Raw genomic sequence first — 15,000 nt, forward strand, 5'->3', positions numbered from 1 at the left:
CACACACATACACACACACACACACACACACACACACTGAAATACACACACTGACTCACCGAAACAGAATTCGGTCTTGGGCTTCTGCTTCAGTGTGGCCTCACTCACCTAACCACAAGGAGAGGAGGAGAGAGGAGAGGAAAGGTGGAGGGGGGGGGGATTGAGGAGGGGAGGGGAGAGGAGTGGAAAGGTCGGGGGGGGAGGAGGGGAGAATTGAGGAGTGGAGGGGAGAGGAGGGGAGAGGGGAGGAGGGGAGAGGTCAATGAAGTTAACTTAACGGCAGCTCTACTTCAATTTGGGAAGGTGTAGAGAGGGGTGAGGTTACCTTGGAGATATAGGTCAGCTGCAGGCTTCCAACAGAACTAGCTCCACTGGGGAGATTCTTCAGGCAGACGCACACACACACACACACACATTAGGTTACACAACTCTTTACGGTACAAATAAATATCACTTCCTGAATAGTCCTGTGGGTTTGTGTGTGGGTGTGTGTGTGTGCGTCTCACCTGGGGGTTGTCCATATACCATAGCAGTGTGTTCCCTTGTGTGTCCAGGATGAAGTACCGCCTCTGGAACCGACAGCTGTTCTCCTTCTCCTCGATGTCCAGGAACCCACACACGCGGTTTAGCCTGTCAAAGTACGGCATGCTGCCCCTAGTGTGTTACTTCATATCACTGAGAAGAAAAAAGAGAGATAGAGAGAGAGAGAGAGGGAGAGAGAGAGAGAGAGGGAAAGAGAGAGAGGGAGGGAGATAGATGGAGAGAGAGAGAGAGAGAGAGAGAGAGAGAGAGAGAGAGAGAGGGAGATAGATGGAGAGAGAGAGAGAGAGAGAGATTGATGGAGAGAGAGAGAGAGGGAGAGAGAGAGAGAGAGAGAGGGAGATAGATGGAGGGAGAGAGAGAGAGGGAGGGAGAGAGAAAAAAAGATATATAGATAGACCTATTTAATTATGCTGCGTGTGTGTATGTATGCGTGTGTGTGTGTGTGTTCTGCCGTCATATGGGAGGTACAGCCATTGAACTCATAGATACTAAATACAAAAAGCATCCACACTAACACACAAATTGTACAGTAATATTACCCCATACACACTCACTCATGCCCACACACACCCACACACACACACACACACACACACACACACACACACACACACACACTCAGCAGTTTTTCATGTGACGTTATTGAGGCAGCCCAGCTAACCCTGCAGCCCGAAGCTGAGCTGAGGATTCTACCACAGACAGAAATTACAGACTGCACTACAGATCTGCACACACGCACATTTCAGTTGGCCAGAGAGGATGCTGGGAGGGCGGGGGGGGGGGGGGGGGGGGTAAGGGGCTGAGAAAGAGATGCAACGAGAGTCTAACTTTCACTCATGTTCAAATATGCAGAATGATTGATTAATTGATTCTAATAGTCACATAGAGTACGCTAAGGTAGAGCTCATGATATTACTGTAGATGTCACTAAACTGTCATTCCTGTCTGTTCATTCACTCAACTGAAATAAAGACATGTGTCTAACACACAGACACATTATTTTGCTTTGGGTTGTCAGCCCTGTGCTGATTAGAGGCAGAGATCCTCATTAAAAGCTCATCAAGTTGAAGTCTCTAGGGGTTAGCATGTCCCGAGTCCCATGAACTAAACACAAACATAGAAAGATGCACAGACATAGATGTACTCACTCACTCACTCACTCACTCACACAAACACTCACACACACGCACGCACGCACACACAGACACACAGACACACACACACACACACACACACACACACACACACACACACACACACACACACACACTGCTTAGGGAGTGACGTGCAGCAGCAGTGGTCATGTCTGACAGTTAATGACATGTTGGCATCACTGGCAGTTATCCATTAGCCTCTGTCTCAATCTCTTTCAGCAAGAGGCTGATGGGTTAAGACGTCTGATGTATTAAAACTAAGAAATGTATCAGGCCTGGCTCCTTATGATTCAAAAGGATCTAACTACATTCACTGCTGAGGCTGTACTTGCTGCAGCGAACTCAATAGGTTCAAAGCGGCCATGTCTGGGCCAGAATTCAACCAACTAATTTATATTTCACCCCAATAATATGACATTTGACCAATGTATCAGACAATACTCTGCCACTATCACATCCGTAGCTCCACCGTCATGCCCCAACTAACCCGGTTAACTGTGGACTATTATGCCACACCTACCCAACTCCGTTAACACACAGACGCGCGCGCCCGCACTCGCGCACACACACACAACACTTACCGCTTCTGAAATTCTCTAGGCTGCCGTGCGCACCGCAACCGTCCGAAATATTTACAAAAAAAAAATCTACAAAGAATGAGACAACAGAGGACGTCTCCTGCACATAATAACAATACAATTTGTAAACAAACTTTTCACGAATAGTTCACATTCCGCGGGCTGACATGTATCTGTGCGCGTAATCGAGCCTCAGGACGTCGTCTGACTTTTTTCCGGGTATGAGGGCTCGCGATTAGAATAAACCAACCCCGGATGTGAGCTAGTGTCCTCGTTTTTTCATCTGTCAAGCAAGCGGAGTTGAGGGCAGCAGAGGCGTTCTGTTGCGCTTCTCTCCGTGCAGTTACAATAGTCACTTGTTAACTCGAGGCTTGCCCGAGGTGCATGGTGCTTCCAGAAAATGCCAGCTGTTAAGGATGTAGCCTACACTTAATTAACATAACACAATTGTAATCAGTGAGATGTTGGCTATTATAGTTTAAATAATCGTCTGTAGAGAATTCAATACATAGACATGACTTCAATTTTTTCCCCATCTCATTCCTGCCTCCAGTTGGCACAGTATCATGGGAACTAGGTCAGAGAAGACCATATGATTCAGGATTTCGCCAGCCTCTCATTCCTAGCTTATCTGTGACAGGAGATATAGGCTACACTCACTCTTGAGGACCAGACTGTAGGCTATTACTCACTGACAACAACTACAGGTCCTAGGAAGAGGTGGAGATATAGAATAGGCCAAATTTGACATTTACATTTTAGGCACTTGGCAGATGTTATATTCAAAGCTAGTTACCTTCAAGAGTTGTGTCTTTGATGAGATATCCACACATCATGGTCATTGTAGGTAAGATGTGGGTGCGTGCGGTACCCCGTCCCGGCTCCCCTCCTTAAAGACGTGTTCAACACTGTAGCGCCACACATCCTGGCAATCGTCAACAGTTCATTGGCTACTGGTATTGTTCCCTCCAGCCTCAAACAAGCAGTAGTCCAGCCACTTCTAAAGAAACCTAACCTAGACCACTCCTTACTCAGTAACTACAGACCCATTTCCAAGCTTCCATTCCTGTCTAAGATCATGGAAAAGGCTGTCCTCGATCAGCTGTGGCCTTACCTCCAACATAACAACATTCTGGAGAAGTTTCAGTCTGGCTTCAGACCTGGCCACAGCAGTCTGCTCTCTTAAAGGTATCGAACGACCGGCTACTCATCTCTGATTCAAGGAAGTGTGCTGCCCTGGTTCCACTAGATCTCAGTCTTCGACACCATAGACCATGCCATCCTCATTGACCGCCTCCAGCAGGAGGTTGGCATTTCTCATACCGCCTTGCTGCGGTTCAAACCCTACCTTACCAACAGAACTCTCTCAGTCCACATAGCAGACAGCTCCTCCAGACAAGCCAACCTCACCTGTGGGGTTCCTCAGGGCTCCACCCTCGGTCCCATTCTGTTCTCCCTCTACATGCTTCCCCTCGGTCAAGTTATTCAACGCAATAACATCTCATTCCACTGCTATGCGGATGACACTCAGCTCTACCTACCACTCAATTCTGATGACCCCGCTGATCTGGACCGTCGGAAGGACTGCCTGGGCGACGTGAAGGAATGGATGGCTCAGAACTTCCTCCAGCTGAATGACAGCAAAGGGGAAATCCTCCTGATTGGCCCCACCAGCGCTATCACTCAGCTCACAAACAACCTGGGAAGCTTGTCCAACCTTGTGAAAACACATGTCGAAAACCTCTGAGTCATTTTTGACTCTGAACTGAACTTTGACCGACAAGTGAGCTCTGTGGTGCAGTCCTCCTTCTACCAACTATGCACCATATCCAAGATCAAGTCCTTCCTCACCCCCAGTGACCTACGGAGGGTCGTCCTCATGCTAATTTTCTCCCGGTTAGACTATTGCAACTCCCTCTATGCTGGGGCCGCTGACTGTCAGACTCACAGGATTACATCAAGTCTATAGGTATATGGGCAGACCACAACCTTTAGAGAGAGGAAAACAGTCTGTGTGTGTGTGTGTGTGTGTGTGTGTGTGTGTGTGTGTGTGTGTGTGTGTGTGTGTGGACTGTATGCATGTGTACTGTTCTGTATGTGTGTGTTAATTTGTTAATCAGCTTTTTACTTGTAACATGTTTTATTGCTAAATCCGGCACATTTACCTTGCATTTATTAATGTGCACTGTCTACTTTAAATGAATAAACGGCTAATCTTCTACACTGCCTGTAAGTAGTGGAACACTACCTTAGTGACCTTGCTTCCTGTGGGTTGTAACTTGTAATAAGGAGAAAGTTCACAGACGATTGTCAGACAAGATGTCTAGTTTCCACCTCCCACCCCCTAACTCTGCAGGCACGCAGGCACACACACACACACACACACACACACACACACACACACACACACACACACACACACACACACATACACACACACACACACACACATGCAGGCAGAGAGAGAGAGAGAGATTGTACAGAGAATAATGGTGCAATAGCACATTTATTCAAACATACAGTAAACTTAGGAGCACAACATACATATGAACATAAAGTATCAAGCGATGAGTTCTCTTCAAGATGTTTGGCTTCTGGCTTGAGGTCTAGACTCGTGTGTGAGCTTAGCATTAACCCAGCCACACATGCATCCGAATATAACCACGGCAGTCTCACAGTGATCATATATCTGATCATAACACGTATGTGTATGCGGGTTCGTTCGTGTCGACCATTAGTCACCCAGACCTGCAGCAGTCCTGCAGAGGGGAGTCTCAGAGCGGTGCTATCGGACCGGCTGGAGCCCTGGCAGGTCCTGGAGCAGGATCACAGAGACTGCAGATTGGGTTCAACCAACCATGGTGGTTAACACTGCACACAACCTCTGGCTTTATTCAGGAGAAAGTGTTATAGCGTCCCACCCAACTTCGCAACCCCCCCCCCTTCCCCCTACCATCTCCCAACTCACAGTCATACCCAAACCTTGCACCTCATCAGGCAATTTACCTTAATCCCCCCCACCCCCCAACCAAACTGTGCACCCTTACCCCTCACCTCACCAATCCTGTATCTCCCTCTACCAAACCTCCTTTCTCTCAAACAACCTGATAAACATGACTGGACACACTGGATAACTCTGATAGGTGTTTGGAAATTCAATTGTTGTAGGAGCAGAAAGGAGAACAGATGGACTGGTAGATCATAATGGTGACGGTGGTGTGTGTGTGTGTTTAGATCCAGCTGAGGGCCAGGCGTAGAACCAGGGCCCCTAGGAGCAGGGCGGGGCTAGAAGCCAGGGCCCCTACATCATTGTGGACCCCGTAGCTGTGGCCCCTGTGGGGTCCGTTACAGTCTTCGGTGAAACAGCACTCCATCTTGGATCCAGAGTTGCTGCCGTGGGCCTTCTCACAAAACGCCTTGTAGGAGCAGGACTTCATCACCGTGTCTGGGACCGAACGCAGAGGGGGAGGAGGGAGGAGAGGGGGAGGAGGGAGGTGAGGGGGAGGAAACGGACGTCACAAAAAGGATCAGTTCTTCATTCTGACCCCGTGGATTTGTTGGACTGTGAAAATTAAGTATCTTTTCCCTTCTCTCTCTCTCTCTCTCTCTCTCTCTCTCTCTCTCTCTCTCTCTCTCTCTCTCTCTCTCTCTCTCTCTCTCTCTCTCTCTCTCTCTCTCTCTCTCTCTCTCTCTCTCTCTCTCTCCCACAGACAGCCTGTGGCTAGTAGGAGCTGCTGGGATCTGATCCAGCAACCCCAGAGATGAGAGGCAGAGTGCTTAGGCTGAGCCATCGCACATGCACACACACGCACGTATACACACGCACGTATACACACACACACACACACACACACACACACACAAACACACACACACACACAAGTGAAAAATGATGTGATTTTGCAGGGTTTAGTGTTTGATACAGCATGAAAATCCTGTTTCAAATTAGATTTGCTCTGAATCTGTTTTGTGATGACTTCAAGATCTGTTAAGTCCAAACTGAAGTGAATTCCCAAAGTGAGGTAGCAGCCAGGCTGGCTCAGTCAGGGGGGAGCAACTGCTTCTGGGAGCCATCCTGACATCTACTGGCTATAATAATGCATGCAGCAGTAATACAGTAATATGGAAATCTTCTAGGTTATTCCAATCCAGCCCTTGAGGAACATTTGAAGGTGTGCATGTGTGTTTGTGTGTGTGTGTGTGTGTGTGTGTGTGTGTGTGTGTGTACTTACTGGGTCCTGTGATGGTGGAGCAAGCGTCAGCATACTGGGGGCAGGAGGTGGAGCCCTGTTGATTGCAATCATCCTCATTGGACGCCACACATGTGTGACACTTTAGGGCGTGGCCTTCACAGACAGAACAGCAGAGAGCATATGAGACGAGACTGGCAGCATGTACTTATTCACACACACACACACACGCACACACACACGCACACACACATGCACAAACACACAAACATAAACACACACAGACACACACACATACACATGTACAGAGGCCTTTATCTGTGGTTCATGTACTGAGGATGGCTATGGGGAGATTGAACCCAGAACCTGTTGTACGGCAAGAAGACTGAGAAACAGTCACAATCCTGTTTCTTCTAGTTCCTCCACTTTTCACACTTCCGTTTACTGTGATCCCATCCAAAACGATACTTCCAAATACTTTTACTTTGCACGCATTTCTGATTAATTGATATGTGTAATACTAAACACCCTGAAGTCCACAGCTATCAAACAGATATATATATATATATATATATATAAATATATATATATACAGTTCTGAAACTTCACAAGACAGCGAATCACACTATTACTGACGATTGTAACGGGGAAAGTGTCTAGCTAAACAACATGTGGGTCTATGACCTAACCTGGACCCTTCAAAGAGAACATCATCCCAGACACCTAACCCTCATCCTGGGAGGACAGACTCACCCCCTCAGCACCTCCACAACGAGCCTCCCCACTCGTCAACCCTAAACCCCGACCAGTTCTATCACAGCAGATACACACAGCACTGAATGTGGAGACTTACTGTGGCAGGCCAGGGAGACCAGCAGCAGCAGTGCCAGGAGAGACTTCATGGTTGGATCACCGCAGACCTGGGAGTCCAGTGGAAGTGTGGGAGCCCAGACGACGATGAAATGAAGGGGAGAAGGGAGAGGAGGGGTGGTGGTGGAGGAGGCCAACATCTTATGGTTTTATCTCTAATCCCCATCAATGCTGCACAGCCAGCACCCTGTATTAATGGACTTAGCACCAAGCTAGCTTTAACAGGGACTGAGTAGGTATGCCCCTCATTGGTGGTGCGTGGACTGGACTTGGGAGCTTCTAATGACTCATTTGTGGGTGGTGGTCCCTAGTTATCAGTGTGTAAGCTGATACACTATATGGCTATAGGGATGTGACGGGTAATGTTATGTTCCCTCATCATAACGACCATACCGACATGTTTGGAGCCACGGCCAGACCACGGAGGTCCTCCTGACCGGTGAAACCATCGTATTCATCTACGTTGTGTTCAACAGTTCAACCCATGTTAAGGGCTCGCCCAGGGTGGGATTCGAACCCGTGTTTGTCAAGCTCTCCCGCTTGTGAGGCGGATAGACTGACAGTTGCGCCAATAGGGACGTCCGTTGGAGCGCTCCTTTGAGGAGTGAGTTTAACCATCTGCTCCCACGTTTCACTCGGGTACACCTGCTCCCGTAGTATGACAGGGAACATCTTGGCAGCCGGCCCAAAACTCAAGGTCACACACAACTATGGCATACTGTACGTAATCTCCTCAGATAAGCGTGTGTGTGTGTGTGAGTGTGAGAGGATGTAAGAGGATGACGCTAACAGATAATGACACCGACGGCCTTTTCCTCCTAATGGTTTGTAGTGTTGTTGTGTTGTGATCATCGCCACAGGCAGCGGTAGGGGATTACACGCTGGATGATCACTAAAGAGTCAAATTAAATCAAAAACAGAGGCAGGAAGACACACACTACCAAACTGCTCACAAACAACTCACAAACACCCATTTACAATTAGCCATATTTATTCAGGCAAAGGTACTCACACACATACACACACACACACACACAATCACACAGCATATATATTAGTAAACATAACATGTCAGAACATTTTCTTGTGTCAGAACTGTTTATGTATTTTTGTTCTCAATTTACAGATTAAACTCAACAATGCATCTGCGATACAGAAAGTAACAGAAAGGCAAAGTGACATCTTGGAACAGCTGGAGAGAAAACAACTTTAGAATGGCAGAGAAGAGTATGAAGGCCGAATGGGTGTAGAGTATCTGTGAGTTTTGAGTGTTATGAGAAGAGAGACCATCAGTTAGTCTGGCATGATGAACACCCCAAACAAGTCTTCTCCCTGCCAGAAGATCCCTGAAGAATTGTGTCCCTTATTTTCCAGCCAACATATCACAACTAGTAACAACATAACTTGATCAAACTATTATGTGCATGCATCTGAGTACAAGTATCTGAACGTGAAGAAAAGTGTATCTCTTCAACAAAAACGAATTACCAGCTGTAAGTAAAGGTCTGAGGAATGGCAAAATCAAATAGCCATGGAAATCACAACACTCCCCCAAGTCACGATATTTCTTTAAAGAAATGAATACAAAAAATATAGTCTTTGTTTCGACTTATCCTCTTCCAGTTTCTGAATATATTTCACGACACGATTGCGAATGACGTCTACTTGAGTATATAGGACATGTGCAAAACTCAAACTTGTGCGTGAACTGATCTAAGCCGCCCTTAAACCAGTTGTAGGAGAGGAAAAGGCATAATTTATAACAACACAAGGCATCACAGGTTAGTAAAAGCTTTCCACAGTATTGCCTAGAACCCCCCCCCCCCCTCGACCCTTCCCTTTAGCCACACCCCCTGAGCCTCACCTCCAATCACACTCACACATCCCATTATTACTGTGATGTCATAGCAGGTGTGGGGATACAGGTGTGTACATACATGGTACATATTGATGCTTGATGCAAAATACCATCATCAAGGAAATCTATCCAAGCACATCTATGCAATACTACAGTAACAGCCGCTGACGAGGAGTACAAGTGTGGTATTTATGCTGCAGGAGGATTGGTTGTCGGGAATCTTGGGGCGTGAATCGAGTAGCTTTATTTACAGACGCGTCTCAGTGTGCTTGCATGGTCAGAGGTAGAGACATTTGATTGGAGCAGCAGAACGTCCCCTTACAAAATGCCCCACCCCCAAAAAACACAGTAATGCAGCCTCAAATTAAATACGTATAGTATAGTGCAATATCTAGTGAATGTGGACAAGATGGTAGACTCTATAAGGAACAGGGTGGTTTTGGACATGTGCCTGGTGGGTGTACCAGTGAAGCAGCTATCTCCTGAAGGCGGGCTTATCGTGGGGGAAACAGAGCTGCTCATTGGCTGGAGGCATGCAGGGGAACGCTATAATAGGCTTCTGGTTAGGAGCTAAAGAGCAAGGATTTGTTGAATCCGACCAATGGACTTCCTCAGTCTGTTGTTCCCATCTTGGCGATCAACTCATCACAGATCTTAGTGAGCTCCTCGATCTCCTGATTCTGTGGCGAGATGACAGGATGACAGTTAGCCAAAAGAATGCTTAGTTTATACTGTATAAGCCTTGCTATGGCACATGGCTCTGTATCTAACTGTCTGACTAACATGTGTAGTGTGTACTGTAAGTAGGCTATGTAACATTAGAGTTAGCATGTAGCATTAGCACGCAGGGTTAGCGTTTGACCTTCTGCTGCAGGGCCCTCTCCAGGGAATCCACCTTCATCTGCTCCTTCCTCAGGCTGGCCGTCAGAGCCACGCCCTCCGAGCTCGCCTTCGAACGCACCTGGGCGATCTCCTCGTTAGCCCTGAGAGACAGAGACCGGGGGAAGAGACACGGAGTCAATATCCACATCCCCAAAAGAGTTTGTAAAGAGTTGTCTTTGGTTCAACGCAAGGGGTTCGTCCTCCAGACTAGGCATACTTGTCGAGTTTCTCCTCAGCGTGGAGTTTGAGGGTCTGGTATCTCTGCTCCTCCTGCTTGACCCTGGCCAGGTACTCCTGGGCACACTTCTTCAGCACCTCCTCATTCTGCAGGGAGAGGCACCACGGCATGACGCGCCACCATCCAGTTTACCCCAATGCAACGCGGCGAGTTGCACAGTGACCCCCTGACCTCTCACCTTCTTGAACCCGTCCAGAGTGCCCTTCATATTCTCGTAGCGGCGGAACATGTCGGACAGCGAGCGCTCGACGGAGTTCAGGTCCGTCAACGCCGCCTCCTTCTCCACGGTCACGGCCTGCAAAGACTTCTGGTAGCTCATGCTGTTGCGCTGCTCGTCCTCTGAGAGCGAGGGAAAGAGAGAGAGAGAGAGAGAGAGCGAGAGAGAGAGAGAGAGGGAAAGACAGAGAGAGAGAGAGAGAGAGAGAGAGAGAGAGAGAGAGAGAGAGAAAGAGAGAGAGAGAGAGAGAGAGAGAAAGAGAGAGAGAGAGAGAGAGAGAGAGAGAAATAGAGAGAGGGAAAGACAGAGAGAGAGAGAGAGAAAGAGAGAGAGAGAGAGAGAGAGAGAGAGAGAGTAGTGATCAGTTGGAGGGCATCTGAACATACCAGGGAGAACACAGATATCAAACATCTGCTCCACTCACCAATCATCTGTGCGATGGTCTTCTCATATTCTGAAACAATCTTCCTGTAACAGAGGGCCAGAGATGAGACTCCAGAGTTTAACGCCGCGTCGCTCGGCTGTGGAAGTCAGGATCTGTTCCAGGTGTTGTGCGCCATGCTGCCCTACCTCATCTCAAGGACTTCCTGTCTGCTCTCCTCATGCTTCCTCTTCCAGTCACTGGCCTCCACCTCCTTGGTGATGATCTGAAAGGGGACATATGTGATGAGCAGAGCTGTGTGTGTGTGTGTGTGTGTGTGTGTGTGTGTGTGTGTGTGTGGTGTGTGTGTGTGTGTGTGGAGGGTTGATCCGTTTTAATACCTCCTCTCTGATGAGAGTGAGAACTGCTGTTTTCTCTGCCTCGCTGATACAGATGGAGTCTAAGACCTGACTTCCTGTCTTGGGTGTGTCACTTCCTCCGAGGCTGGTGTTCTTCAGCTTGGAGGAGTCCTCATACTGATCAGAGGGGGAGGGGGTTTAGAGGGACAGTTGAGGGGGTAAGAGGGACAGAACATACTGTAGGTGGTTCACAAAAGTGTATTAGTGTTCTCTAAATATTACTCTCTCTCCACCCTCCCTCTCTCTCTCTCTCTCTCTGTCCTTCTCTTTGTCTCTCTCTCTTATCTCTCTCTCCCACCATAACACCGCGTGTCCTTCCCTGGATTATAACCATCATTACTACTGTCCTAATCTCCTGGATGACAATCCTAATCCTGTTGTCACCTGGCCAGATCAATATGACGACAGACCAAGAGAAAGAGGACCTGGTGTTTCTCTACATTTCACAGAAATGTGTGAATGAAGCTGTAGCGTTGTATCATCTATCTATCTGTGGTACTGATGGTACCACAGCGTTGGAGGAACATACAGACTAGTGACAGGCTTATGTACAGTAGCTAACTCTGAATCAAGCCACAACAATGGAGCATGCGTAGATGGCTGGTGTGGCCATCCCGCCTGCCACCATCACTTCAAGAGGGCGATTGGTGGGTTCTTCAGCTCCACCTAGAGGTGATAAGAGAGACTACATACTCACCATGGAACAGCACTCCAACTCTTCTGCTCTGGGTGACGCACCTTTCTCTGGACCTGAGAGAGGAAGAAAGGGAGAGAGAGAGAGAGAGATAGAGGGGTGGGAGAAAGAGAGATAGAGGGGGGGGGGGTAGAGAAAGGGACTCAAGAGAGAGTCACACAGTAATACACATGAATGATCTATTATTCTACAACTAGCATTGTTACGCGATGTTATATTCAATGGTTTTCCATTATTATGTTGTTAGTCCAGTCGCAGCTTCAATGTGTTTATGAAGTTAGTTGTCCTGGATTATAATATCTATTCGGACTGGATGAAATACGCAATGGCCAGGAGGGGGCAGTGTATACCATAGTACACAGGATATGACGCTATTCTAAACCAAATAAACCTGATGAAATTCTAACCCCAACCCTAGCCCTGAGGCCTACTGGCTGAGATCAGATCAGATGAGCCCAGCTAAAGTCACATGTAGCCTGCAGGCATCATTGATTTACAAGAGTACATTCTGTCTGCTTCCTGTTCTGACACACATGTGCTGCTAACCCTGCTCTTAGGACCATACCAACAACATACCAGAGAGTCGACTCACTCCAGTTCCCCTCCACCACACACAGACCAGCACCTTGACTCACACTAATAACAAATGTCTCGTTTAGGAAGTCCCCTGGGTAGTAAATCATTGATTGCAGATAGTTCTGTTTGCCTTTGCGCGTGCATATGCTGGGGGCCAGCGAAGCTCGGGGGGGGACAAAAATGACCTTCTGTGTCACACTGATGGAGCACGAGCGATTGCATCTACTGTTGAGTTAGCTATCTGAGCTAAACCCACCACCAACCAACCAGGACTGAGGCCGGCCTTGTGTGTGTAATGGGTGGGTTTGAGGTGGAGATCAAACAGCTGACCACATGGATGGATTCATGGGAATCCAAACATCGACCACAAGACCAGAGAAGAATTCGGGGAGGGGGGGGGGTGTTTGGGGGGGGTGTTGGGGGGGTTTAAGTCCCAGGCAGGGCTACTCATCACACGTGTGTTTTTTTCCCAAACAACCTCCGCTACATGTGCATAGGAGTTATGGAGACCAAGCCAAGGAGCTCCAGGACTGAGCTGGAACAGTCTCGAGCTTTAAACGTGAGGCTAGCGCGTGGCACCTCATAGGCAGTACATAGAAAAGTACACAGGACTGACCGTTCTGGTCCCTGTCTGCTCTGACGCTGCTGCTCGCCAACTTCTCTTCATCTGTGGCGCGGCCATCTGCCTACACACACACACACACACACACACACACACACACACACACACACACACACACACACACACACACACACACAACACGATCACACAAACATACGCCCACACGTATATAACATTGCATTACATTACAGTCACACCGTCTTGCACACTGAGTGAGTCCAAGAGGTTTTTTTCAGACATTCTCGGCGGCACCAAGAAAATAATTTGAACCCTTACCTGTCCGCTGGTGTCCTGATGCATAATCGGGTCCTTATTCACTTTACAGGAGTTCCTGAACAGAAAGAGGAGGGAGATCAACGACAACGCGGAACAGCTTAGAGCTACTCAGCCGCATGTGTGTGAGCGCGTGTGTGTCAATGCGTGTGTTTATGTGTGTGTGTGTGCATGCGATGTACAATAGATAGTCCAGTGGTACCCCGTAAGGGCCCGGGACAGCACAGTGCATTGTGTGTGTGTTTGTGTGTGTGTGTGTGTGTGTGTGTGAGACAGTGAGCAGTAGCTGCTGTAGGGTATGTGTAGGAAGAGAGATCAGGAGAGAGAGCAGGCGTCACGAGCAGACCTCATGGTGTTTCTCTGTGCGTCTAGCCTGAGCTCTGCCAAGGGGCCGAATTACAGCAGGAAGCAGATTAATGAAACGAACTGAGTGAAAAAAGAGCATGTGTCGCTGTATGGTATTAATAGTTTCCTTTCCCCTCTCTCTCTCTCTCTCTCTCTCTCCTACTTTCTCTAACTGTCTCCTCTTCCCTCACCTCCGTTGAGACTCAGTGAGAGCCATATTGAGGTCAGGTTGGTTGGGGATGACGAGTGAAACTAGTGCTCAAGTTAGAACGTAGAACAGCTGGGTGAAATCATATCAGAAAGCAAGGAAACAAACACACATATATAAATACACATACACACACACACACACACACACACACACACACACACACACACACACACACACGTGCACTATAGTTCTACTGTACTTACAACAGAACACAGAGGAAACGGACCTGCTCAGCAGTCCTGAAGGCACACAGGGGAGGAGGAGGAGGAGGATGAGGAGGAGGGAGAGAGGAGGGGGAGGAAGACAAGGAGGAGGGAATGAGGAGGGGAAGGGGAGGCGGAGGAGGAATGGAGGAGGAGAGAGGGGGAGAAGAATGGGGGCTCAGAATAAGGGGAGACTCAGCAGGACGGGGGCGGATGGGAGACAGAGACAAGGTCATGTGATAGTGTGTGGTCAGGGGGGCGGAGGTGAGCTGGCAGTTAGAGATTGGTTAGTTAGGCAGTGTGTGGGAGGGGGGGGGGGGGGGGCCGGCTGGACTCGACGGCGGTTGAGTAAGAACAAGGGGAGGGTTAGGGGACTTAACACTCCTGATAGAGCCTTCAGCCTCTGTGTGATCCTGTCCTTGGCTTCATCTACGCATGTGACTCACGTGACAACCTGTCCCTCGGTCCTCCGGGCGGACTCCTGTCCTCCTGGGTGAGAGGTCATCTCTGCGCCAGACGGTGAGGGGTCAGGGGTCGTGTTCCCGTTGAGCAGGTCAGGGTCATGGTTGAGGTTGGGAGCCAGGTCGTCCACCTCCGAAGGGTCAGCCCTGGTCAGGGGCGAGGCGACGCACAACGTGGGGGGGCGGGCGAGTCCCTCTCTGGAACTCAGAGTCAGGTTGAGGTTCTGGTCCAGACCGAATCTGTTCTGAGAGGGGGTGGAGCTGTTGAGGTTGTTAAGGGCGTCGACCTCTTGGGTTGAAGCGGG

The 15,000-nt window shown here is 48.7% G+C and overlaps 2 protein-coding genes across 2 annotated transcripts in view; both read right to left on the reverse strand.

Moving 5' to 3' along the window:
* The window catches only part of plekha2 (pleckstrin homology domain containing A2), a gene marked incomplete at both ends in the record, with an annotated part of 4,667 nt that extends 4,020 nt beyond the window's left edge, over positions 1-647 (reverse strand). Inside the window, 3 exons of the mRNA XM_084456981.1 lie at positions 60-108; positions 326-382; positions 507-647. Of these exons, the coding sequence (XP_084313107.1) occupies positions 60-108; positions 326-382; positions 507-647 (247 nt within the window). The remainder of the gene's footprint in view (positions 1-59; positions 109-325; positions 383-506) is intronic.
* A 9,031-nt stretch (positions 648-9,678) lies between these two features.
* Positions 9,679-15,000, reverse strand: part of LOC311324843 (transforming acidic coiled-coil-containing protein 1-like) — a gene marked incomplete at its 5' end in the record, with an annotated part of 9,225 nt that continues 3,903 nt past the window's right edge. The window contains 11 exons of the mRNA XM_084457438.1: positions 9,679-9,873; positions 10,056-10,176; positions 10,293-10,399; positions 10,492-10,652; positions 10,955-10,998; positions 11,101-11,177; positions 11,293-11,427; positions 12,008-12,060; positions 13,197-13,266; positions 13,479-13,533; positions 14,681-15,000. The exon at positions 14,681-15,000 is cut by the window's right edge and continues 59 nt beyond it. Of these exons, the coding sequence (XP_084313564.1) occupies positions 9,805-9,873; positions 10,056-10,176; positions 10,293-10,399; positions 10,492-10,652; positions 10,955-10,998; positions 11,101-11,177; positions 11,293-11,427; positions 12,008-12,060; positions 13,197-13,266; positions 13,479-13,533; positions 14,681-15,000 (1,212 nt within the window). The 3' untranslated portion in view covers positions 9,679-9,804. The remainder of the gene's footprint in view (positions 9,874-10,055; positions 10,177-10,292; positions 10,400-10,491; positions 10,653-10,954; positions 10,999-11,100; positions 11,178-11,292; positions 11,428-12,007; positions 12,061-13,196; positions 13,267-13,478; positions 13,534-14,680) is intronic.

The sequence above is a fragment of the Borostomias antarcticus genome (assembly GCF_949987555.1).
Source record: "Borostomias antarcticus genome assembly, chromosome: 23".
Lineage (NCBI taxonomy): Eukaryota > Metazoa > Chordata > Actinopteri > Stomiiformes > Stomiidae > Borostomias > Borostomias antarcticus.